Source organism: Biomphalaria glabrata, chromosome 7 (genome assembly GCF_947242115.1).
Source record: "Biomphalaria glabrata chromosome 7, xgBioGlab47.1, whole genome shotgun sequence".
NCBI classification, from domain to species: Eukaryota; Metazoa; Mollusca; class Gastropoda; family Planorbidae; genus Biomphalaria; species Biomphalaria glabrata.
Window position 1 is genome coordinate 10,804,748 of NC_074717.1, and position 27,708 is coordinate 10,832,455.

Below are 27,708 nucleotides of genomic sequence, written 5' to 3' on the forward strand. Positions count from 1 at the left end.
TAACTTTTGTTTATTAGTAACATTACACAGAGATATAATAATCTTCATTTTTTTGTGAGGAATGTATTTAAATAAAAAAGAAAGAATGTAGGTTACTACGAAAGAAGTTAATTAAATACAATAAAAAAAGTTTAATTCTTTCGTACATATTACATAATGGAATACATTATAGATATAGAAAGTACATTTGAAACTATAAATCAATGTATAAGTTACATTTATTTCAACAAACATAACCATATGGAAATGACAACACTTAGCTTCAAAGTCTACTGACAAAAAACACGTTTCTCCACACTCTATTTTCTAGTCCCTTTGTTTCTTGTGTTTTCCTGTATATCCACTGTACATTTCACGTTCTATATCAAGCTGGGATGCATTGGGTTTCAAACCACACCGTCTGGTGAACGTGTTACCGTAAGTCCAGATCCATTTGTTGATGACTATATTGATTTGAGATAATTAAATGATTTTCCTTAGAAATATTTATAGAACAATGATGGGTAGACCGACAGACAGACAGACAGATAGGTAATTAAGTAGATGGGTGGGTGGATGGTAAGAAAAAAAGAAAGATAGATAGATAGATAGATAGATAGATAGATAGATAGATAGATAGATAGATAGATAGATAGATAGATAGATAGATAGATAGATAGATAGATAGATAGATAGATAGATAGATAGATAGATTCATTGATTGATATATAGACGAAGGGATGAATAGAATGATAACTTACTCCACTTTTCTCCTATAACTACTGGACAACCAGCATGTTCAGTTAAGTGATCTATTTCGCCATCTGGAGTAAAACTGTACCAAAATACTGCATTCCCCTAAAAGAAATTTGTATGCCAGCACGCTTACGCTTTATTCAAAAGTAGAGTTTATAAGAATGATGAAACTATCTACTTAAAGAGTTGATCTTTGTCTGCTTGTTTAGAAGCTGTTGTTATTTATCAATGACCGTTAATGTTATTAACAATGACAAATACTCATTCACATCTGTATTGTTTGAGTTAGCAAATACTTTTATGTCATGAACACATGAACACTATAACTTTCATGGTGGACACTATAATTAAATTAAAGGTAGTGTTTCTTGAGTAACCCTCCTATCCCCCCCCCTTCCCATTTGGAAATTTAAAAAGGTGTGATGTATACGTCTTAGATAATGACCCTCCTTCTTTTCCGATTTCCATTTTTTGTTTGTTTCAGAAGTAATAATACCATTTTTGTAAATAAATATTTCTGAAATGACAGAAAGAAATACATGTTTCACATGAAGTCCTTTATAATATAAACATAAACTTTAATCTCCAAAGGTATATGTAAATATATATATCCCCAACTGGGAAAATGAAGTAGTCAAATAATTTTGTCAACGCAATGCAAAGATGTAGCAACAGAAACGAAATTTTTATGTTTTTCCCAATAAAACTTCATATATGCTGCCCTCTTATGCTAAATTACAAAGTTAGAGCTAAAATAACACTATTTATTCAATAACCTAAAAACACTACATTCTACGTTTGAGTCTTCGGAAAATTGTGTGTTCAAATACTAGCCAGGTATATTTAAATGAAGATACCTTTGTAGGGGAAACAACCAGATCAGCTCCAGGAAACGCAGTAGATCCCCCTCGTTCAACATCGGTTAACTGATAGTAAACAGTCACATTTAATAATTGTTTATTTTAGTTTGTTTTAATAAACATGTACTAACATTAACATTGACACCAAATATGAATGACAGTATTTGCTGCAATTAAGATTTTATCATTCGTACTAAGGCACGAGGTTATACCACAGCAGGAGTTTGGGAAAGGATTAACAGTTGTGTCCCGATGACATGATTTAAGGTAGAGCCTACTTATGTTCTACCTTTTAAAGGGAAATTAGCATAGCCATAGATAATTTAGATAGATACTTAACATTGTGCAGTTTATTGCGTAGTTCATAAATACACGAGCTTGATAACAAGCGTTACGGGGTAGGCGACATGCTCATATTCTCGGAGTGAGAATCCTTCACAAAATGAAGGAAAATTAGTACATTAGTAGATCAAGTTTGTTTCCTGAAACTTTGGCACGAGCAAGCATATGGGGAGGCTTTAGCTGATTGGAGGTCCTATGCGAGGTGAATTTGGTGGCCCCAAATGAAATAGAAAAATAGAAAATAAACTGCGAAAAAAAAAAGAAAATTATATAAATTAAATAAAATAAAACCTAGTGTACTCTAACAATAACATTGGGCATGAGTTTCGCTATTTCTTATCTAAAAATTTTTGTTTCAGTCGTGTGCGAGGCTCTCCCCCCCCCCCCCAACACACACACAAACACACAAATCAATCTGAGGCCCTAGGCGGCTGCTTGTTTGCCTTTGCCTAAAGCCGGCTCAGGTGGAAATTAATAAAACTATCCATTTCAGGAAGTCAAATGAAATTAATACCAATCTAGCAAAACATTCGTACAAGGAAAGAAAACTGCACACTTAAATGTTGTATACATAAAGGATCTAGTAGTTACAGTCTAATCACTGTCAACATTCTTACATAGATTAGAAACGTTGCCATTCTGTTTCCGTAGTTCTCAAATCTTGCCTTCATCTCGGCTCTCTCTTCCTGGCATAGAAATAACACCGTAGATGAACAAGGAATAATAGAAACAACAATGATATTTATTATTGGATTCATAAATGAGAAAGATTGGGGAAATGCGCCTCATTATCACACAACGTATTTCCATCTCGTTTCGTTTAAAGCGCACCAAACAGAACATTATTCTAACAGATGTCCTTTTTTTTTTAATAATATAGACAAGAGAATGGACTCGAACCATAAACATAAATAAATATAGACTGGCCGATAAAGAGTTTTATGAAACGAAAATTTGTGTACTTTATTATACAGCAGTGTAGTTTTGTTTAACCTCTAAGACTGAAGATCATGCAACTTTTCAGAATTCGGAAATCCGACAATAATAGATCTAAATGTTTTCAAGTTACATGAAGTTATTTCCTTTTTCCAGTCTATATTTATTTATGTCTTTGAATTGAACTCATCTTACAAAGTTCGGGTACGGTTCGGTTGGGTTAAATTAAACAGCAGTTAGGTTTAAGTTTGTATTCGGTTTGGTTTGATAACTAGTACAGTTCGGTCATGTCTAAAGCTCGGGTTCATATTCGGTTTGATTTTATGAAAATAGGAACAATAGCAACACCAAGTAATGAGATTTATTTTATTTCATTAGTAAAATCTTGTACCTGAAATTTTACATGAATAATAAGGCTTGTCTTCGAGTCCTTAGATTAGTGAGGAGTGCAGTATTTCCCGTGGCTGCGCAGCCCCAGCTGTGACCTACATATTTTGCCGCAGACAGAGCAAGCATAACCATTGCCCGCAGGTGGTCGATTTAGATTTTCTTTTTGCCGTCTGCGTTTGTTCTCGGCACCGGATTTTCTTTTGATCTCAAATGTGTGTCCCGCGGCCTTCGTGAGTGACCTCCAGCTGTCTCGCTCCAGCTGTCTCGTTCTGAGGCTGCATACAACCAGGTGCTCTCTAAGCTGGTCTTTGAAGCGTTTTCGTGGGGCGCCTCTGTTACGTTGACCACCTTTTAGCTCACCAAAGAAAGACTGCCTTTGGCATACGATCGTCTCCGATACGGGATACGTGCCCTACCCGGCGTAACTGCCGGACCATTTAAATGAATAATGATAACCTAAAATAACTATTTTGTAACGTATTAGCTATTGCTAATTCTCTAATTTAAATTGCAAATCGCTGCAGTCAAAGTATACAAAACATCCGAGCAGTTAATGTTATGAGAGATTGTGTAACGTTGAACACCAAACATGGTAGCTTAAGTAGCCTATTGTTGGTTAAACAATCATGGTTGCATGTTGTATTGAGAAATGTCAGAATAACTAATGTTTTTGAGCTTAGCCTAGCTCAGCGATCACTCATTGTCATTACACACACTGAACAAGGAACATAAAAAATACTTTTTTTTTATAAAAACAAAGCTTATATTAAGCGTACTTGTATCAATTAGTTTGGAACAATCGTGTAAATAATTAAATTTGTAATAGACTAACGATAAAAAAGCATGAATACAAATATTTAAAAAAGTAACGACCATGAATTCGAACTCATGGCTTAAGCCTTTTCAGGCTTCTCAAGCCAACACGGTAACTGTCACGTGTTTATTATGTTTATTTAACTGGCAGATCTTGATGCTATAGTTGATAGATCAAGCCTGTAAAATGACGTAAGGTTGTACTGACCTTGTCATAAAGACATGTAGTAGACTTGAACGTGAAGTTTTCTTCGTAGTGATGAGAGGCTGAGTAGTGACGTAGAACTATCGTCTGTAGTTCTAGTTTGTTGCAACACAACTGTCAAAGAGTTGTTTCGATGGTTGCAGGTTGGTATTGTGGCAGACGTCAACGGTTGCCAGATGAAAGTATTGATCCTGTAGTATCACGTTGATGAATAAATTCGTTGTCAATTTATGTCACGTGTTTATTATGTTTATTTGACTTGAAGATCTTGATGCTATAAACTTGTGGCATATGTGGGTTCGGAGGTGCCTTGATTATAGTTCAAACACTTTAATATTCAATGAAGTAACAAAGTGCTGATACGTTTTCTTGAGTTTTAATTATTTAAAACTTGAACTTGAAACAATAAATGTATGTACAAAGATATATAAAACAGAGACAGGATTCAGTGCAAATGATCAATAAAATGAGTAGATATTTACTTTAAAAACTAGCGACTTCTAAGTCTAACTTTCTAGCTCTCTCTCTCTCGTCTCAAGCTAACACTCGCCTTTTATATCTTTCTTTAGAATAAAGAACCGTGACATCTCAATACCCATCCTTGACTCCTTGACCCGTTTACATTTAATTTTCCTTTTAATTGTTTTTGTAATTTAACCTACGTTAATTATGTTTCCCTGCTGTAGCCTTGAACTAAGCTTTAATCGGCGTCTTTCTGGCACTAAAGCGTGAGTGCGCTGACCTGACTTGAGATAGGTACAATGTCCTCATTTTGTGAACAATGAGGTGTCACTAGGAACTGTTTTTGTAATTTAAGCTATGTTAATTTTGTTTCCCTGCTGTAGTCTTGAGCTAAATTTTAATCGGCGTCTTTCTGGCATTAAAGCGTGAGTGCGCTGACCTGACTTGAGATAGGTACAATGTCCTCATTTTGTGAACATTGAGGTGTCACTAGGAACTGTTTTTGTAATTTAAGCTATGTTAATTTTGTTTCCCTGCTGTAGTCTTGAGCTAAGTTTTAATCGGCGTCTTTCTGGCATTTAAGCGTGGGTACGCTGACCTGACTTGAGATAGGTACAATGTCCTCATTTTCTAAACAACGAGGTGTCACTAGGGACGTGACAGTAACCACACTACCAGTGGAGAGCTTATGAACAAGGAAGATTGTATAGTTATCTATTGATTCTATAGTCTCGTCCTATTTTTCAAGTTCGAGTTCACTAAGATTCAGACGAAGATCTATAAATGGGACTAATTAAGCTTATACCACCACCTCTATCAATTACAATTTCTTTCCCTTGTTCGATAAAACAAATAAAGTACGGTAATTTATTACCAATAGTTAATTAAATAATAGGTTAATTTTTTAATTTGATTCTTGAGTTGTCAGGTAAACGAAATAATTGTGCAAAATTTCAGCTTGATCCGAGATTGGGTGTGGGAGAAATCACGTGTACAAACGTTTTACCAGAAAGACAGAGTGAGTTGATAGAAGCTTTATAAAAATATCCTTTCACTGGCTTTACTTGCGCAGGAATAGCCAACAACTGTTTAAAAATCCAAGCCATCATCGTGAACTTATGTTAAAAATTATTCTTTCCGAAATTGCAATGAATAGCAGTCAGTCACAGAAAGTGCCAAGTATTTTACAAGTTTATGTCTCTTGCTATTACTATCAGCATTAGTCTGCCAGTTAATCATATGATTCAGGGTCAACTTAACTCTTTTTAGCGACCTCGAAAGGGAAAAGGACGCTTTTAGTTTTGTGTGGCCTGTCTGTCCGTCCGTCCTTCCCCTTTTTGAGATCAGAAACTAGAAGAGAAAATGAAAATAGGACATCATGATATTTTAGATCATTCAAAGTTCTGATGCAACGGCTACCTTTTTCTTTTCTGAAAGCGAAAAATCTAATTTTTTAAATCAACTATGCAAGCAGTTTTTTCATAAAAATACACCATTTTTACAACTATTCACTATTAATAGTAACAAGTACTGGAGGCATTACGGTAAGGGATGTAAATATTTGCAATTTTTTTAAACACATTTATGCAAATGGTTTTAGATTTTTGGTCAAAAAATATTTTTTTTACAATTGTATTGCTTAGTTTTGTAAGTTTTGTCATACTAAGTACTACAAGTAAAAAAAAAATGTTAACTTTTTTTTTTAAGAGAAAAAAATCTATTTACTATGCAAATAAATTAGACATAATTTAAAACAACAATTAATAAGTAGTTTTTTTTCATATTATCGCGTGAACTGTTGGGCACATATACCCGCATTGTGAAACACAAAACTAACGGAATTTTTATTTTTTACGGAAATGTTTTTTTTTTCTTGAGGTCTTGGATAATAGATTGACCCTTTTTCAAACCAATTATGTCAATTAGATACTCATTATAAGACATCAGTTAGACCAGGTTCACATCTAACTTCACATTCACTTTCACCTATCCCTTAGTCTGCTTGACCTTTGGGGCACAACACAGAATCTGTCAACCTTCTCTTTCCATTTTTCTCTGTCATTTGTCTTTGATGGAATTTCATTATGCTATTCTTTCTGAAAATATTGAAACCTGCCTTTTTTTCTTGCCTGGGTGGAACACTTCGGGGGCCGATTTTGAGTTTATGTTTCCGCACAAACTGTCTTTGTAACCTTGTTGTTTTTTTTTGTTTGTTTTGTTTTTTTGGAAAAAGGCTATTTATCCGAATGACTGCATTCACCAAATCTGTCTATATGTGCACTCTCTGAATGCTTTGATACTAAGTGGTATGATGGTGAAGGCTAATTTTGACTTCCATACTAGGCATCTCTGAATGATTAAATACGCTCTCTTGTACATACACAAAAGACAAATGTTGATAACAAGGCCAAGTAAGTGTTGAAAGTTGGTGCAAAATGATGAATAATATATTTTTAATCCAAGCTAGACCTGTATCTGTCTGAAGCACAGATCTTACAGATTGACTGAAGACGAATTGTTAGGTAAAAAGCTTGTCTTTCTAAATTGTCCAGCTTCTGCATTGATCGCTTTGATTTGTGATATTATCCTTTGCAGAGTTGTAGTTGGTACGGAAAACGGTAATTCGCATTACTTACATGCAGCAAACTTCTTGAAAATCTTTTGAACGAGATTAGACAATAAAATCAAGCACAGTTATACGAAATTCAAACACATTTGTCAGACGTAGACAGTGAACTGAAAATCTAAATTGAATACCGGCGGTAAAAGGTTATCACTGCGCTGGATGTGGCAAAATATGTATGTCGCAGCTGAGCCGCATAGCCACGGGAAATATAATTTCAAATTCTGTATTTCTCATTAATCTTCGGACTTTCAGTCCAGCCTTATTATTATTATGTCTATTAAGTCTACTGAGTATGTAATTGCGGTAAGGAAAGTGATATGAAATTTATTTAAAGTATGTGAAGATTGAAAAATGTGCAATATTACAAATCTCGATTTCATTCGATTAGAGTAAGCACAGTTCGTTCGGTTCGTATTGAGCAGTTTTAAAGTTCTGGTTCGTTCAGTTGTAAACTATGAAATATTATTCATTAAAGAAAAACATTGGTAAATCAACAACATTGATGCATTTAATATTGTTTGAAAAAAAACAACCAACATAGACAATGATTTCTGTGTCCTTGATCGCTTGACTAATTGGTAACTAAAGAATATATAAAATTTTACGTACCAGAAAAACGTCTAGATGTAGAGCATAATGTCCACCTAGTCCATAGTTGACCACCTAGGGATAGTGTTTAATTAGTTAGACAAATGGAAACACGAATACATACTGACACTGGAAAGCGATATCTATATATCTGACACAATTTGTGGTTTGCCTGAGAGAGCTGACAACCACATACAAGCTAAATTGTAGATATAGGGACAACCATTATAATGTTTGTCCCGGGCAATGCTTCTCAACCTCACAAGGGCGCCCGGGTGGAAACGGTCACTTAAAGGATTGATTAGGCTAATAGGGATGTAAAAAAAGCCCCCCCCCCTTTTGGGGTGCCTAAGGATCGAGTCCAAGGCACTTGCGGGGATGGAAGAAGTTCACTATCCATACACTGTTCTTCAAGCGGCCGTTTTATTTTATGGCGGACAACTGCATATGGCAAAGAGAAGGAACATGGGTGGAGTTTTCCCGGTGTTCTTGACCTTTGGCCTTGCTTCTAGTTCGAGCGTCCTGGAATTTGAGCCATCGGTAATAGGGATGTAAAAATTTACATCTGCTAGGATCTTTCCCAGTGAGAAGTTTGTTCAGACAGGCAGATGAAGAACGTTTCCATTGGCCTAAAGTTCCAAGAGTCTAAAAGACAATTACAAAGAAGTATAAAAATGTGAAAATGGAAACAAAATAGTAAAAGACACGTTCTTTCTTAATCATACTACCTATTTCTACAAATGCCAACAGTCCCAATAAATCTTTGTTTATTTAAGAAAATACTTTTCTATTACACAAGTACATCTATCTACTTATGGAACTATTTAATATGTACACAGTGTTTATGTGTGTTTATGATGAAGTTATCACGACTTCGTTTTTACCTGGTGAGGTTCCGCCGCTTGTTTGCTTGCATCCAAGTGAGTCAGATAAGATATTCTACGTGATAAAAAGGCCGCTGCCTCCGACTTCTCATCAGACAAAAAAGTTCTGGCATAAAGTTGTACGTCAGAAAAAAAACAACAATGTAATGAATAATACTTCCATTGTAGCTTAGGCCGTAAGCTTATAGCTCTTTTATTAAGATAGCCAATGATTGAAAAACAGTGGACGGACCCGTGCATTGCTTAGAGGCAGTTGGTGCTAGGAAGAGGATCAAGAAATGGGTAATTATTTTGAGACGATTACTTCTCCCCAAATGGCTGGGTTGCTGAGCTTGACTTCTGAACCGGGTGTCCCGGGTTCTAATCCTGGTGAAGACTAGGATTTTTAATTTTGGGATCTTTGGTCGCCTCTGAGTCAGCTCTAATGGGTACCTGACATTAGTTGAAGAAAAGTAAAGGCATTTTCGGTTCTTTGTGCTGGTCACATGACACCCTTTTTAACCTAGGGCTACAGAAACAAAGGATCTTTTCATCATCTGCCCCAAAGATCGCAAGGACTGAAAGGTAACGTTTCAACGTGATCCGAGAATGGATGTGGGAGAAATTAAGTGGACACACTTTTTACCAGACAGACAGACAGACTGACTGACAGAGTGAGTGTAAAAAGAAATTATGTTCTCGTGTAGTTTGGAGATAGTGTTTAATTTTTAAAAGGAAACTTCAATCTCTCATAACCATAAACTCTCAAACCCATTCTCTCAGTCTCCATCACTTACTTCTTTCTTTCTCTGTCTCGTCCCTTTCTCTCTCTCTCTCTCTCTCTCTCTCTCCCTTCCTCTCTCTTCCCCTCTCTCTCTGTCCCTCTCTTTACCTCTCCTCAAAATTATGAGATAAGATATGACAAAGTAGTAAACTAAAACTCACGTACACGTGACTAGTTCTAAATGACGATGTGGTCTCATTCAATAGACCGGGCGAGATTTTCCCACGAGTCAACTATCAGAGATAAACACAAATAGACATCGTAGTAATACAGAACCAGATTTAGATGACATATCATAGACCTTATGTGAACAAAAAATAAGGACAACTAAAGTTTATTTTCATAGAGTGTACTGAAACACCGTAAAGTGCACAAACACAGAAGTGTGCACGCTATGAAGAGATCACATGTTATATTCGTTGTATTTTTTTTATGGCCTGGTAAAGAATAACATTTTAAAAAACATTTTACTTATTCAATTCCTACTGGTAGCTCACATTCTCTTCATGGGTAGAAGGAAATAGTTGCAATGAAAATAATATTGTAGGCCCCTATTTCGGAAACGGCTCTAACGATTTTCTACAAATTCGACAGTGTGAGTAAATCTAAAGGAAAAAAATAGAAATGGAAAAGTGGCTTGAGTGCTGAGGCAAGTCCCAAAAAGCCAGTGGAGTCTGGGAGCGCACGAGGCGCCCTGACTGCACAGTGTAGGACTAGCCATTGTCCTGTTGGCTCATATTTCTCACGGCTATGGTGCGGGGAAGAAGAGGAAACATTGTCTCATATTCTTTTTGACTGCCCCAGGCTTGCTGATCTCCGTTTCTACCGGTCTGGGAAACCAAAAATTCTCGACCTGTATGGTGACATGTATGCACTATGCAAAACAGCAGGGTTTCTGTCCAGGGATTTTTGCAAGAGAATATTGTTATAAACCTGGTGGTGGCACAAATGGGGGTAGTGGTGTGGGTGTGTGTGTAGTCAGCCGACGCAAATCGCCCCAGGCCAGCGCTAGACGAGCGGTCAACCGTGACGAGTTACGACTGTCAGCCGAGACGAGTGTCTACACGGCGGTTCGGGAAGGATCGACGGCGGTCCGGGAAGGATCGACGTCGTGAACAGAGCTGAAGAGCGTCACGAGAGTTGTTGTCATCTGACCACCTAGAAACGTCGAGCGGCGTTCTGTCCGGTTCGAGAAGGCCAGTAGGGACCCTATATAAAGAGCGGAGGTGTCGCAGTCAAGACGGTTCACGGCAGGGGTTCAGAGCCCGGTTCACTAGAGTACGGTCGTCTACAGCACAGTTCAGCGGTGTGGTTCTGTACGGAGCATTACGATGGTTCAGTGCAAAGTACTGTCAAGTACAGTTGAGACGACTGGCGTCTTGATCTTGGTCTGCGATCGAGTCCGAAACAACGAGCCTAGTGTGTGAAGTCAGTCCTGAACTGTTGAACCCAGTGCAAGCCCGGAACGAGACGGAGAGGCCATTGCAAGAGTTGATACGGCGGAACGGTGTTATCGGAGAGATATTTGTACAGTGTAAGAGTTGCCAATTGTACAGTATTGGCTGTTATTTATTCAACCATTAAAGCGTTACGTTACTTTGGAGCACTGAGTTGTCAAGTTCTTTAAGTTGGTGGTGTATGGTGCAGTTTGCAGAGAGCCTGGATAGTGAGATTCGTAGCAATATTTAAGCTTCTCAAGCCCTCACTCAAATGGAGTTTGATGTTGATGATGATGGGGAAAAAAGCCGCACAGTAAACTCTGGTTTGACAGTTATAATTTTTGTGAAAAATTTAAACATATTAAAATTAAATCTGGTTTATGTCCTTTAATCAATCAATTAGTTCCGAAGTGACAGGGGATGAAGTGACCGGGGATGAAATGGTAGGGAATCTGGTCGATATAGGTTCTATTTTCGCCGTCTACTTCTGTCAACAAAAGTGTATTTTCTTTTGGTCTCAAATGTGCATCTCATTCGGAAGCCGCGATCTGCCTGGTGCTCTGTTCGATGTTTGAAGTGTAAACTCCTCAACATATGCTAGGGGCATTTGATTTTTCTTTATAAAAGTATATGTCTATTAATTTAATGTGAGAACTGATTACACGAACAAAGCGAACAATAAAGATAAGAGTTAACGCGCCTTCCTGGAACAAAATATGTAGATGAGAAAGCGTTGCTATCCAGCAGCCCATCGGAGCTCACAGCTCACAGAAAACTGTAAATCAAGTAGCAGAGGCTTCGTTTCATTGTTTTTGCGTAGACGCAGCCAGTAACACGCATGTCCGATATTAACAAGTCCTTATGAACCGGAAAGGGTTGGGAATCACTGTACTAGGAAATTGGAAACACCTCAAGGAAAGAACTTAACATCAATATTCAGCTAATTAAATATTTGAAATGTTTAGAGTTTAGCTTGTAATTGTAGGTCTAATTATATTACCCCTATTGCAGAGCTGTCCTTTTTAATCCTCTCCGCGTCTGTGGATGTGATGACGTCATAAAACATGCTGATGTAAGGTGTGTTAGAGAGTATCTCCTCGTGGAAACGATAGTAAGGTAAAAGAATGTACGCAAATCGGCACCTCAAACGAGAATCCATTGATGTTGGCTATTTAAAATAAAATAAGAAATAAAAAAAGAAATGTAATTGTAGGATAAATTGGCAAATTATTATCTAACATTTTTAAAACCATGTTTAGATTGAATAGACTTTCAAAGATTCTCACTCTCTCTTTCTGTCACACACACAAACACACACACACACAAATCAACTACAAAAGTTCTTAGTGCATTGAAAAATTAACATTGACGTTGATCTTGACGTGTAAACATTTTCTCATTTTGTGTCACTTAGGTTGGTCATTCATATATGAAGGCTTTTTTAGAAGAATCTCTAAAAGAAATTTCTACATTCTAAGTTGTTTCAAGAAAACCTAGGCTGGGAAACCTGGATTAAGCTCTCCAAAGTCTTCAAATTAGCTCCCCACCCCTTATCTCTCCCTACATGGTCATGGTCAGTCTTGCAAACTATGGTGCTCATAACTAGAGGTCATCATTTTACGGGAGGGGGGGAGCGAACAAGAGGACTTTGGAATAATGATTAGTGGCTTTTTTCTCTCTTTTTTTAACCTTTTATTTATTGATTTATTTATTGGTGTGAAGAGTACTATATATTCAGAATTAAGCTAGTCTACCATTTTAAAGTTGTACTACTGCAATCGATATAAGAAAGTCCAAATGAGTTTTAAATTATTTTGTAATTATTTTTTATGTTCGAGGCATTTTAAAGGGAGGGGTTTACTTTTGTTTCAAAATTAACAGACCGTGACAATTTTATGAGCAACTAGACCATCATAATCTCATTGATTCTTTTAAATCAGAAGCTGTCGCGTGATCGTGTGTGACGGTTATTTATCCACCCAATTGTTATTATATTGACGCACTCTAAATTAACCTGTAAAGACTAATGAGGTTAATTTAACGAAATTGAAAGCTATGTTTATAAAGGTGTATTTTTGTTTTGTTTTTTCAAGATATTGCTGCAAATATTTGTATTGGATAACATTGATAAAGGGAAACTAACAGGATCAATGAACTGACATTTTAAATAATATATCTTAGAATAGTAAACTGTTTATTTATATATATATAACTGAATAAATTAAAAATAAACAATTAGTCAATTAATAACTAGTTAATTATTTTGTTCCAATTAATGTTTCAGGTTTGTTTTTAGTTGTTTTTTTGTCCCCTAAGATAATGCACATATTATTTCTCCCACACCCACTCTCGGATCAAAATGAAACTTTAAACAATTATTTGATGTACCTAACAAAACACGAATCAATTAGAAAATTTACCAATTAATTATTGGTAATTCATTATTTTGTTTGATATTAAAATATATTGCTGTAAATGGTGCGAGTCAATTATAATATCCTCCAAATAGTATGGGTCGAAAATGCTTCTCTGTTGTCTTTTTGAGTTTCTAGTTGAGAACCTCTTTGGCGTCTCATTTTACTTGATTTCACAAAACAAGACCAGTCACCTAACACTTCCTTGTTTTTAACTTCTAAGGTCGGCAAAGCAATGTAGGTTGCCATTGCATTGTCGGATTAAGACTTCGAAGCAATTGTTTTTGGAAGTCTTTTGAGACTCGTTTGATAAGACGAATTTGATTGATGATTTATCACATTCACAGTATTCTATAACACTCTTCGATCGGAAGTATAAGACTGGCATCAAAAACAGATACAAGCTTTGATTAACAACCATATATGATAGCTTTACTATTACCTCTGATGTTTTGCTCTGTTGTTGGCACAAATTGTAAAATTTCGTGATGACTTGGTTCTGGCCAATTTCTACTGTCCCAACGCTTTTCAACTCATATCCTAGAGTTTGAATGTTCTTATTTTCAATATCTATATTTAAAACAAACATGAAGTGATTTACTCCTTATTACATAACGACAAAAAAAAAGATAGAAATAAAATGGTGAAATGGTAATAAATCTTGATATATCATTCGTTAAAAGTTAAGGACTTCGTGAAAAAAACTTCTGGATGGAACCGAAAACGGCTTTTAAGATTTTACTCGAAATTTGACAGTTGAGGTATATGGTTGGGAAAAGAGTTACTAGCTTGTTAGCCACACTAGGAAAACTCTAGTCTTACTGTTAAAAAACTTTTATACAATGTTTGTAAAATGTTTTACGTGTCTCGGATGTTCCTTCGTCCAAACCTCCCACAGGACGAAGGGGGATGGCAGCGGGCAGCGTATAAACCTGGGAGTATCGAGACAAACGAACAACTATCCAACCCACAAAGCAGCCCTTTAAAGTATAAAAAGAAATAAATTTCAATTTGGCTAGAGAATTAGAAAATATTTATCTAACACGCTTATCAGATTCCCACTATAAACAGAAATAAAACACCAAAAGTAAGAGAACAAAATTCGGAACAACCCCATTCATGATACTGCTTAGAAGCTTTAGGCAAAAAATGTTTAACATTTTATAATACTGCTACTTTCAAGTGCAGATATTGGCTCCCATAATCAAAGTTATTGATAACAAGTGATCAGAAAACAGGGATGTGTCTTACAACCACTACCACATGTTGAAAAGTTTTACAAATTGTAATTAAACTATATAGTTAGTAACTAAAAAAAATAATTAAACTACGATTTTAACTATACATTTTCTTTTCTGGTTAAACTTTGGCCGTAATTATTTATTAAATAGTTTCTAACTTTTTAGTTAACTTTTACCCATCACTAGGTATTTCCACATTTATTCAAGAGTTTTAGTATACATCAATGGTTTAATACATTAATGCTCAAGAACATTTTGCGCATCATCATCTTAGTCTAGTTCATAGTACCTACATATTGTATCTAGACTGGACATAGAGATCTTTTAAAACTACAAAAAATGTCGTGAAATTTTTTTTTAAAGTTGAAACAAGGTTTGTAATTAATTTTTATATCTAGATCTAGATTGATTGGGGCGACTTCCATTAGACTATTTAGACCACATTGGGAATCACTGCCTTAGAGCTTGAAAAAGAGTTGCGTACATAAAAATCTATATATATAGGTCTGTGAATTAATCAATCACGGATAAGAATTTGTTTCCGGTTTCCAGTCTAGATATAATATATAAGTCTATGGTCTAGATCTAATGGCCTATCATTTGAATATTAAAAAGTGTGATAGATCTACACATTCAGTTAACCAAGATTCTTTCTCAGAAAGGGAAGGAGGGAATAGGGCGAGGTAAAAAAAATGCTCCTTCTAACATCCATTAGTTATTTAGAGAAAACTAATCGCTCTATACGTTTTATAAAGGAGGTATTGTCTTAAAAAAAAAGAATTTTAAAATGTTTTCCATGTTTAGGCTATAATTCGTTTTTTTTTCAGGTTGCAAACTCTTCATTGGGTCTCGAAAACTGCTCTAACGACTTTCCTAGAAATTTGACACACTGGGAAAACTGTAGCTTGACCGTTACAATTTTTCTAAGTAAAATAAAAATTAATTAATATTTTGCTAAAGGTCTAGACTATCATTATCTTGAACAGACATACGCCAGATGGTCTTTCCCGCTTGTAGGCCTTCTTTATTAAATAGCTTACTAAATAAATAGACGTTCTTGAACATTTTATGCACCGTCTTCTCATTCTGGATCTACATATTTATAATTTCAATTAAACTCTGGGTAGATTTATCGGCCTACATTTGCGTAAACAAATTTTTTTTTGTGGTTGGGGGGGGGGGAATAAGCAAAATGTTCCATTTTTTTAAATCTATCATTTATTAGTTATTAAGAGCAAAATAATCACTCTTACAAAGGTTGGTCATCTGTATTTTTTTTTAAAGTATTTTTTTTTAAAATATTTTACTTGGTTCAACAACAGTTTGAGAAGCGATAGATCTACCATAATGCTGATTTCGAAACAAATTTGTTTGCAAAGTCACGCGCTACTTCTCATTTCATTAATAGCCTACTTCTAGATTATACCTACCATCTGTTACTAAGCTCATGTACAACTTCCTAGCATTTTCTTGATCGCCAACCTGAAATTAATATACAGGCTACATATGTCATACATTATGTGTTTGAATATGTGTTTGTGTGTGTGCACTTTCTATGATTATTGGATGCAGGGACCATTGTCTATTAGTTATTTAGAAAAGCTTAGAGACACATGTTAACAAAGTGGAATGTTCTGTCTATCTATCTATCTATCTATCTATCTATCTATCTATCTATCTATCTATCTATCTATCTATCTATCTATCTATCTATCTATCTATCTATCTATCTATCTATGTGTCTATCTATCTATCGATCTATCTATCTATCTATGTGTCTATCTATCTATCGATCTATCAATAAATCTATCTGTCTATCTATCTATCTATCTATCTATCTATCTATCTATCTATCTATCTATCTATCTATCTATCTATCTATCTATCTATCTATGCATGTCTGTCTGTCTGCTTGCCTGCCTGTCTGTCTGTCTATCTATCTATCTATCTATCTATCTATCTATCTATCTATCTATCTATCTATCTATCTATCTATCTATCTATCTATCTATCTATCTATCTATCTATCTATCTATCTATCTATCTATCTATCTATCTATCTATCTCGAGTGTGGCCCATTCTGTAATAAAGTTTTGTTATGTTATACAACAATCTGGACTTGGTAAGGTTGATTTGAAAATGATGTATGGGTTGATCGAATGACGTTGACCTATTTCTATACATTTACGAAGCCCTAGATTTTTAATGTTGTTTTTTTTTTACCTGTCTGGCGAAATAACTATTTTGTCTGTGTGTGTGTGTTTTAAATGGTTAATTGATAAGCATTACGCTTGTTTTATTTTGTACATATTGGAAAAAAAAAGTTTGTTATCTTTAAAGTTCATATACAAACATACGTAAAATCAATTGAAGGTCAATGTGTTAAATGGTAAGGAGATAATCAATTTCACATTTCACACAATTTATGCGAACAGTGTTTTGAGGCCAGCACTATGACCAATAGCTTTTGTTTTCGCCATTGCACAGTCATTTCAGTGTAAGCATGGCTGGACTACCACATAAAATAAATCCATTCTACTCACTCGTAGTAAAGATCTTCCAAGATATGTTTGTGCATCAGTCAAGAAGGCAGTGTTTCCTGTGGATATCATCCCAAAGGAGGGCGTTTCCACGTATGGGCCAGTGATTGCAATATCCTTACTCATTAAATCAACAGCTGTGGTCAACCATTGAACCGCTTGTGGATATTTCTCAACTGTAATGCATTACAGAGACAAAATTATTATCAGGAACTAATTCACCTCGCAACAATAATATTGCTACTGAGTTAAATTTATGATGGAGTTAAATTATAGCTTTCAGATGTTCCAGACGAGTGTAAGCTATTCATAGAATCTAACTAACTGAGTATAAAAGTTGTCTTGTTAAAAAAAAAGGTAACAAATACAAAAATAATATCTTCAATGAGCTCAGATGCATAAAGAGATCCACGTTTCTTGAAAATTTTATTTAAAAAATGTTCAAACTTTCAGAAATTAGAGGAACAATCTGTGCTGGCATGAAAGTAGTAGCGATTCTGTTTAGTAAAGTGTTAGGGTTAGATTATTAAAAAAATGGTCGATTATATAATTGAGAGAGAGAGGGGTGATGAGAAGAAGAGGAATGAAATTAACAACGTAAAAGAGAGAGATAAGCGAGAAACATGGAAGCAAGAAGTGAGTGAGTGAGAGAAACAGACGAGAGGAAAAGAGAAATACGTAAAAAGTATATAAGTCTCAGACATAGATACATTGTAACGAAGGAGCTTCAGTAAAAAAAAAAGACTGCATATTAAAGACAAATTAGTCGAGTCCTTGAATCCAAATGATTGCTTGCCTCGTAGTCCTCAACTTTTTTTGGAAGTAGGCCTACACCAGCTGCCGCCGTTGTTAAATTAAAAATTATATAAATGAATAAAATGTTTTTTTAATGATTATTTTAAAATTAGTTAATTGTTTTGTATTTACTTGTGAATGCAGTTTTCCCAATGAGATAAACATCTGAAGCACTAAGTTCTGGACCTTTGTAGTTCAGATAATTGCCTTTGGCCATTTCCCGTGGTTGCAAATTGTAGACTTCCTGTAGGAGGAGATGTATTTATTTATCTAACGCCTTCAAAATATTTTAATTCTAAGCAATTTGAGCATTATAAAGTCATTAGATCTAGTCCTGCCAAAGTATTCTCAAACCATTTTTTTTGTTTCCCATTAGATAACTGTTAATCCCGTAATCCCGTATATATATTACATCGTTGATATACGACTTATAACGCAGGAGTGATTCTGTTATTTCTATGCTTGCAATTAATTAATTTTTTTTTGTGATGAAGACCGTGACCCACAGGCCTAGAAGGACACCACTTCCTGACTTAGGCTACTTGAAAGAGTTTTGATGATGTTGTTGTTTTTTTTTTTTTTTTGTCCTATGTGTTACTTTGACAACAGGTGAAAAGGAAGAAGGTGGGAGAAAGCAATGGAGAGTTTATGGTTTTCTTTTTTTCCTTTTACTTTTCGATTTTATATTTTAACTTTTAAAAATGAATAAAGAAAGCATTAACCCAATAAGAAAAAAGTGTAGATTTATAATGTTCTTATTCTGTTAGAAATATAGCAGCTGTAAAACAGAACAGCAAAACTATTACTCGAAATCTCAAATAAGAAATTGTAATTAAGGCATTCTATTAGCATAGTGATTAAATACAACTTCACTTTGCACCTGTAGTATGTGTTTCTTAGATATTGTTGATATGTAGTTTATATAGCTTAAATCGCTCAGTATTTGGGAGTAACATCCCTAGCAACTGTTGTTTTCAACCAAGATGGTGTCGTAATAAACAACTGGCAACACTAAGAATTCGTGTGCTTAATCGTTAAAGATATTGAACAGATATTTAAAATAAATTTACATTTAGATTAATAATATGTAGATGTTAAGAGGCAGCTTTGCATACACAGTGATACACACACAAATTTCTACATATAAAACTATACCTTTATTTAATTACTAAAAAGAAATACCTACTCAAGTGTTTTTAAATGGCCGATGCCAAACATAGATCTTGCGCCGGGCCAGATTAGGGAGAAGGCAGTTGGGAGTAATGCCCTAGGGCCTCCACAAGAGAGTGGCCCCAAGAATAAAGGGGTCAGCAAAATCATCGACTTTTCGTCTAAAAAATCTCGCAAGTTCCATTCGTTAATTTACTTATTAATACATTCTATTTGACTTTAACACATTATTACATTCTTTGATGAACTAATTTTATTTGTTAGCAATAAGTTTTTGAAATACTTGATGGTAAAAGTTGTTTCTTTTATTTGACCCCAGGGCTTCCAGACATCCAGATCCGACCCTGATCAAGTGTCATTTTATATTAGAAAGTAAATAAAATAAATAAAATGTACACATTGTTTGTAATTTTCTTTGGGCCATTTCACAAAGAAGATAATATATTAATTAATCATGTCAAATGGAATAAAGTGAGTCTCCGATATGAAGTGTATGCGCGTTTCTCTGATGTAGCTATGAGAAAAGGTGGACGGAAGGTTGGGTTGTCTATGCTGAATAGATTCTGTTGAAATCACGAGGTAGTCTTCTCTCGTAGTTCAAATTATTATATAAAAAAAAAACTGATATGAAAGTTGAAGTAAAGGAGGCAAGCAAGAGACGTGAGACAAAAACGATGTGTATTTCTAGTGATTTATATCTTTTTTTTAAAACTATCATTGCACTTGTGCTTCTACACAGAGGCGTAGTGAGCAAAACGTGCGCCCGGGACAAGAAACTTTTTTTGGCGCCCCCCCCCACCCAATTTTCCATGAACATCACATAGAAATAGGCTTATACATAAAAGTATTTAATAATATAATACAAATAGCCTCAGCTAAAATATCTAAAAAAAAAATATTTTGGGCGCCTCTCCTCTCCTCCAAGGATGGCGCCCGGGGTATCATACCCCCTTTTCCCCCTCTCGCTACGCCTATACTTCTACGTACATCTATTTTTAAGTAGTATATTTATAATAAAACTTTTATTCAATTTTGTTTTAAATTAGGCTTGCTCGTGTTTATTTAAAGTTCTACATTAAGACTTTAATACGCCAACATTTATTCTAGCTGTTTCTAACTATAAAGTAACTACCGATTATCAACAGTCTCATAATAGTTCATCATAAATTTTCTCTGCCTCTAGTTTAATATTGACAATGTATGTGTTGTTATGTAATGTGTTCTCTCACCTGAAGGCGAATCAAAGATTCTCTGGCACCTTCCATGTCCTGCTCCCCTGCCACTTCTGATAAAATCGATTCAATGTTGGCCGATTCATAATCTTAATATAGGCAAAACATAAAGTGAAGACACATTTTTAGACACCTTAAGGTGTGAACTTGGTTCTTTGCCGGCCCAATGAGTGTTGGGGCCCTGGGCAAGTTTTACCACATCTTATTCAATTATATGTTCCTATTCATAAGGGAAATGAAAAAGGGATAACTCTGTACTACCTGCTACTCTATATGCCTTTATTGTACATGGGACTCGGTTGAAATGTTCATTGCGATGGTGTTATATTTATGTACACTTTTCCCGAATGCTTTATTATTATTATTATTATGTTAGAAATGAACAAGTAGTCATTCTCTGGCACTGCCAGGGTCGAGTTTCGCTAAAGAGAAACAAAATTCATCGTAGTCCCTTTAACAGTTTCCACTGAGGAATTTTCTGGTGATGTGGCAGGTCTGCAGCAGTACCGCCCTCTGACAGGCAACGAAGATGTTCCTAGGAATGTTAAGGGCCTTGAAGGTGTCTGTGAGGTCAGTTGTTATTATCCCCTCGGTTGATATAACAATGGGGTATATTGTTATTTTGGACAATTTCCATAGACGCTTAATCTCCAAGCCTAGGTTCCCATATTTTCTTTGTTTTTCTATCTCAGTTTTTCTCAAATTATGAGACAGTGGTACGGCGATATCGATAATGGTAGCGGTTTTTTCTTTTTTATCAATAAACAGCAGATCCGGGCGATTGAAATCTACCGTTTTGTCGGTCAGAATAGGCCTGTCCCAGTACAGCAGATGTTCAGTAGACTCGAGAACCTCTTGCGGAGAGTATTTATAATAAGGGGGAGTGTCCTTACCGATCAATTTGTACGTCAAAGCCAGGTGTTGGTGTATTAACTTTGCAACTTGATTATGGCGACCTAGGTAGGCTGATTCTGATAGGGCTGGACATCCTGCCATAATGTGTTCAATCGACTCGCCCACATTTCCACATTTTCGGCATTTGTCGACAACATTGAGTTTCAGGATATGCTTCTCGTAATTTTTTGTCCTGATTACTCTGTCCTGTATTGCTGTAACAAAGCCTTCTGTTTCAGGGTAGAGATGACCTGCTTTGAGCCATGTTAAGGAAGCAGCCTTGTCGATGTTGTCCCCATGTAATGAAGCCGGAAATTTTCCGTGGAGTGTTTTTTCTTCCCATTGGCGAATCTCATGCCCTGCGTCGTCCAAACCGATATTGACATCAGCATTGTGTAGGTTCAGAGGGGTTGCATCGGAGTCGTATTTCCGTAGGAAGGAAACTAATTTGTTGCTGGAGGCGAGCAGTTTTGATCGTATTTTTAAAACTTGCATCTTACACAATTTAAAGATGTTCTGCAATCCACGACCCCCATCCTTCCTGGGCAGGTATAACCTTATGGTGGAGGACTTGGGGTGTAGGCATCGAAAGTTGGTTAGTAATTTTCTAGTGAGTCTGTCAATGTCATGTAGGTCGGTGTCAGTCCATTTGATCACACCGAACGTGTAAAGGAGCACAGGGACGGCCCAGCTGTTTATTGCAGTGATGAGATTATTATTATTATTATTATTATTATTATTATTATTATTATTATTATTATGGAAATTAATCAATTTTCATTCTCTGGCACTCTCTGGGTCGAGCTTCGTTAAAGGGAAACAAAATTCATATAAGTTCCCTTAACAGTGTCCACTAAGAATTTTTCTAATGATGTAGCAGGTCTTCAGCAGTACTACCCTTTGACAGGTAATAATAATTCTCTTAATATGCTTAGGGCTTCAAATGTGTCAGTGAGGTCAGTTATCATCATCCCCTCGGTTGAATTGTCTGCTCTAAGGAGACCTGAAGCAACGCTGAGGTTGAAAATCATTGCCAAGGGACATTTCTTTACATAGTGTATGTCTTTTTCTTAACAAGAGAAAAGGTGATTTGATTTATTCGTGTCTTTAACTTGTTTACAGTCTCAATGTTGCTTCCCTAAAGCTATCGCGTCATCTTGCACGCAACTTACTCACAACTTTTTGACACCATTTAAACCCAAAGTCCTATAAACAGTTTAAACTTAATTCTTAAGGGGATATTTCAGTTTTTAACTAAAGTGACGCACTCACACATAAGCACTCACCCTGTCACACACATCTACTTCCAGGTCAAGTATAGTGCTGATTTTCGTCTTCAAGCCACCGATGACTATAATATGAATTAAGTAGTTTTCTTAAAATCTTGGTGGGTCTTTATGTATTTATTTTTTTTAATAGCCTAAATAGATTTTTAAAAATAACAAAAAAAAAAAATACAAACCAGTCAAATATTTCCTTAAAGGAATATAGTCTTCAAAAAACTCTTTTATGATTAAATAAATACCATTGGGATGATTAAGTCTTTCAATTTCTCTAGAAAAGTTGCGACTATTTATTGTTGCCAGTCTTTTGTGATAAAATCTAAGGAATTTAAGACGAAAAAAATAAATGTAAATATTGTAAAAGTAACATTTTGAAACAAACTCTATACGCTATATAGCCAACGTCTCATAATGTACGTCGCCGTTTGGAGGTTCGTCCAATTACTGAATATTGTGTTCCCATCGTTTCTGTTGCCTTTTCTTCTTTTCCCGGGCACAGGAAAGTCTTTGCGAACTTTTAGGATCTCGTGATATGGGCCGTACAGTCTTAGTTAGGTTTTTTTTTTTTATTTTACAGCGGTCAAATAGTCATCATGGGAAACAATCACCATTGAGATCATGTTTCGGATTTCCTCGTTTTTTTTTTAATGCGGCTTTTGCGATACCTAGTAAAGTAAAGTAACGTTCCCCTTTCAGGCCTTGAGACCTATGTGGCAGATGATGTAAAGGTCATCTGTTTCTGTGGCTCACGGTTAACGAGAGTGTCATGTGGCCAGCACAGCGACTAACCGTCTTAATTTACCCCGACTAATGTCAGGTGTCTATTAGAGCTGGATTGACTCAGAGGTGCCCGAAGATCCCGAAATTAAAAATCCCAGTCTTCACTAGAACTCGGACACCTGGTTCAGAAGCCAAGCGCTTTACAGCTCATCCACCTCGCCTAGATACCTAGAGTCCTTCTATAACATCCCACTTCCATGACTAGGGTCCTCAAGTCTAGTTCTTCAGTGAGTGTACAACAACATGACATAAACAAATACACACACAAACTTTCTGACAAATATGCTATTCATATATCCAACACTATTCACATATCCAACACTTCGAGTGATTGTTATGCTTTTCTCCTTCTTCCCTTTCAGAAATGTTCACAAAATTGCCTATTCAGCTGTTGTTTATAACCCATGTTTGGTTATTACCCCATTAGTTAGCAAAATTTGGATCAATTTACCTAGTCAACTGACTATATCCATTAGATACTAGTCTTTGCGTGGACTCTTGTATTCTGTCCACTATCTCTCTTTCTTTTAACACCATGTCTTTAATCAGTGTCACGGAAGTAAAGACGTCACTCGTCACTTGCTGCACTACACTAGTCATTGTGACTATCAAACTAAATGCCATCAGTAGCGAATACATTTCGTTGAGTCAACTATATTAGTCTGAAATAAAATAGGACAGTTTTATAGTGCAAAGACTTTTGTGCAAACTAAGTACATAAGAAAGAATGCAAAAAATAGAATTAGGCTGTTATGTTTACGCTCCTTATATTCTTGACTAAAACTAATTGGCACTAGCTCAGTGGTGTCGAAAGCAAAAATGTTTGATGATGGTATAGCGACAACATAACGAAAAGACTTTTTAAAAATAAACGTATATGTCACCAGTAGTTGTTTTTTTTTTGGAGAGTAGTACTGTACCCCAGTAAGTGCCTCTGCTTAAACACACTGGAGAAACACAGGGTTGAATATATTTCCCTTGAATTTAACGCTTTCAAACTCAGTTCAATAAAATAAGTAATCCAGCGATGAACGAAAAATAAAATAAAATCACTTGTACAATTAGAATAGTAATTTAACTGACATATAGTATTACGTTGAATAAATAAAAAAAACAGTGAAGATAGTGATGATCAAACAATACTGAACACCGAACAATCGCGGAACCATGACACCGATAGCTAACTCTACATCGTAGTGTACAAAGACTGTTCTGGGTTGTTTATTTCATTGTTAGTCTTCTCTTCAGGCTTCTTAAATTTCTTTCTTGACTTTCGATCTTTTCAAATATTTTAAAATTATGTTTGATATATTCAATATTTCTTCAAGAATTTCGAGACGATTCACGCAAGCAGTAAACAACTTATTCCCTTTTTCCAGGGCCGGACTTAAGCCACTTCAACCTAAGCGGTTGCAGTGGGCCCAGCACTTTAATAGGCCCCGCACTAATTCTAGATGCAAATTATTTATTTAAACCGTTATAATGTATATATATAATAACAGGGTTTCAGCGGCCACGCGATTTTCAGGGCCTTCTGGAAATCTAATGTAATTGCAAAAAAATTTTTTAAAGTCATGGAATTCTGAAATTATAAAAATCTCCTCAAAACTCATAAACATCTCCTGAAAAATAGACAAAATTGTCATTTTGGGGTTCCAATCCTATACCCTATTTAAAAAATGGCATTGTCAGCTTTCATTTTATAAAAATTTATTGCAAAGACGAATCTATTTTCTAATACAAAATCTTAATTTTGAAATTACGCTTATCCCTACACAGAGTGTCGAAGCATGACGTTTTGGCGCCGCCGTTTTGGCGCCGCCGTTTTGGCGCGAAGGTCGTTTTGGCGCAAGCCGTTTTGGCGACGGGACGTTTTGGCGCTAAATACATTATATACGTTTATTGTATTATTTCTTTTAAAAGAATTATTCATATCTATGTATTGCATGAGTGTTTGTGTTAACACATATTTTTCACATACTAAATGTAAATCTTAGTCTTAGTCTTAGTCTTAGCCTAAATGTGTGTTTGTTTTTCACATCATTTTCTTTAATAAACATTTTGGCTTGTGTATGTGTGTTTATTAAGAGACACACTTTTATTTTCAAAAAAGTTTTTTAAGATATTACTTTAAAATTAAAAACAAAAATCAAAAACATAATGAAACGTTGGACTAAAAATTGATGCAATTATTTGTTAACATAACATTGGTTTATTTAATGACTGTAAGGTATCTCCAGCTATACATACAAAACACTTGATAATAATAAGTAAAAATATAATACATGTACCATGTTTCTCAAAATACTTTAAGTTAAGTATACATAGACACCATAGTTATTGGCCTAAGTCGCTGGAATTCAAGGGTTCATTAAAAAGTTGTGTGCAGGTCCCTTGAGGTATTCAATGATGTTCCTCTGTTGATAAGTTTCTACAATTACATCAGATTATCTTAGTGTCGTGAATTTGGAAAGAAATCCAAAAATGTCATCCAGTGCGATTAGCAGAACTCATTACCATTCAGGAATCTGACTTATTATAGGCCTATATTCATGAAATAAGCAAAACCTTTATAATTAAAAAAAAACAATTCGCTGAACTGTGTTAGAATTCATACTATACATACAATATTATGGTAGAGTGAAATAAACATTATCATAAAAGCTACGTGCTTATTAAATAATCGTCAAATGATATCTCGCGCCAAAACGTCCCGTCGCCAAAACAGCTCGCGCCAAAACGTCCCGACGCCAAAACGGCGGGGCCAAAACGGCGGCGCCAAAACGTCACGTACCGACAGAGTGTGCCCCGCGCAATCCGTTTCGCATTTGTTATGGCCGGCCCTGCCTTTTTCATACACACACAAAGTGGCTTAATAGCCTGGTCCTCTCCCGCTTGTGCACTGAGGAGTGACTTTTTCTTAAACACTGAGGTATGATGGTATCATTAAGGATTTTTTTTCGTTAAATTTCGGACGTTCCTTCAGAAGTAAAGATTATTAGATTACGTCTTAGCCCAAAGTTTCTTACAAGCGATGGCAGCAAGCTTTGACCTCATTAAGGAGATGCTTGTGAAGCGGGCCTCACCTTGTGACACACATCGATAGGGTAACACCCGTGTAGAAAAAAAATTGCACTTTTGTAAAATCACCAATGTAAAAAAAAATTATGTTACAGTAGTTAGATAGCTAAATTACTTATTAACATTAAGTATATTTATAAGGTTAAAATGTCATCAAAATTTAGAATTTACAAAGAACCTTTGTCACTGAGTCCATGAATCCATTGTAATGGTAGTTAGCCCTAATCAGATAGTGTGATGGTGTTGACGTTTGATGTCAGCGTATCATTTTGTTGTATTTCTTGTACTTTGACTAACCCCTCGAAAGTGTTACCGTGAAAGAGGGCGAAGAATGGTCAGTCGGTATAACATTGATGTATACCACAGAGTAAAAATGAAGGGCAACCACTAGATGCTATCTCATTAGTTAATAGTAAAAACTTATATTATGCCGCATGGAATGCATACCTCTAAGAAACCAAGTTGATCACAGCAACAATATAAAACAATGATTCGCTTGTGCCGTTACCAGGTTCATTGCTACTTTATTAGCTTGTACCAGGAGGTCAAATGATTGTCAGTGTCATCAAATGACAACAGTTTTCAGAAGTTAAATATTAACAAAGACACTCGCTCCATTAATGTAAATTCTGTAGAATCGGAAACTTTCAATTATAAAGGGAAGGGGGATTCATAAGAAGTGTTGTATATTATAAATGCAGGATTTTAATGAAAATGTACAATTAAGTAAGAGATATGGATAGGTTGAGATGTCTCATATTTTCGTATTCAACCCGTATTATCTAATAATCTTTAGTAAAGTAAAGTAAAGTTCCCCTTTAAGAACTTGTGGTCTATTGGGCAGATAATGTAAAGGTCATCTGTTTCTGTGGCCTACGGTTAACAAGGGTGTCATGTGGCCAGCACAACGACCAACCGCCTTTACTTTTCCCTAACTAATGTCAGGTACCCATTAGAGCAGGGTGGACTCAGAGGCGCCCGAAGATCCCGAAATTAAAAATCCCAGTCTTCACCAGGATTTGAACCCCGGTCCCCGGTTCGGAGGCTAAGCGCTTTACCGCTCAGCCACCGCGACTCCAATAATATTTAGTAGGGCTGTAAAAAAAAAAAAATAAAAACAACGTAAAAATACAAACACGCCATTTTATATTTACCTCTATGTAAACTAACTCCAACAAAGAAGTAGCAAGTTGTTCAGTTTTTAATGAACAATTTTTAATCTTATTTTCTACAA

General features: G+C 35.6%; 1 protein-coding gene across 3 annotated transcripts; it reads right to left on the reverse strand.

Annotated features, from left to right (window-relative positions):
* LOC106065877 (prolyl 4-hydroxylase subunit alpha-3-like) lies at positions 1–27,698 on the reverse strand. Of its 3 annotated transcripts, none has more exons than XM_056036688.1 (16): positions 27,629–27,698; positions 23,845–24,055; positions 22,793–22,932; positions 20,434–20,525; positions 18,167–18,278; positions 17,243–17,415; positions 16,129–16,180; positions 13,900–14,027; positions 12,044–12,211; positions 9,770–9,837; positions 8,842–8,947; positions 7,979–8,032; positions 2,555–2,623; positions 1,593–1,661; positions 741–837; positions 1–443 (listed from the first exon to the last, which is right to left on the reverse strand). In XM_056036688.1, exons 2-16 carry the CDS (start codon positions 24,030–24,032, stop codon positions 307–309), a joined length of 1,653 nt encoding a protein of 550 aa, XP_055892663.1. In that variant the 5' UTR covers positions 24,033–24,055; positions 27,629–27,698; the 3' UTR covers positions 1–306. The 3 variants fall into 3 exon arrangements, with proteins under 3 accessions (XP_055892663.1, XP_055892665.1, XP_055892666.1); XM_056036690.1 differs by lacking the exon at positions 27,629–27,698 and adding an exon at positions 26,423–26,507; XM_056036691.1 differs by lacking the exon at positions 22,793–22,932.
* Between the last annotated feature and the right edge of the window lie 10 nt (positions 27,699–27,708).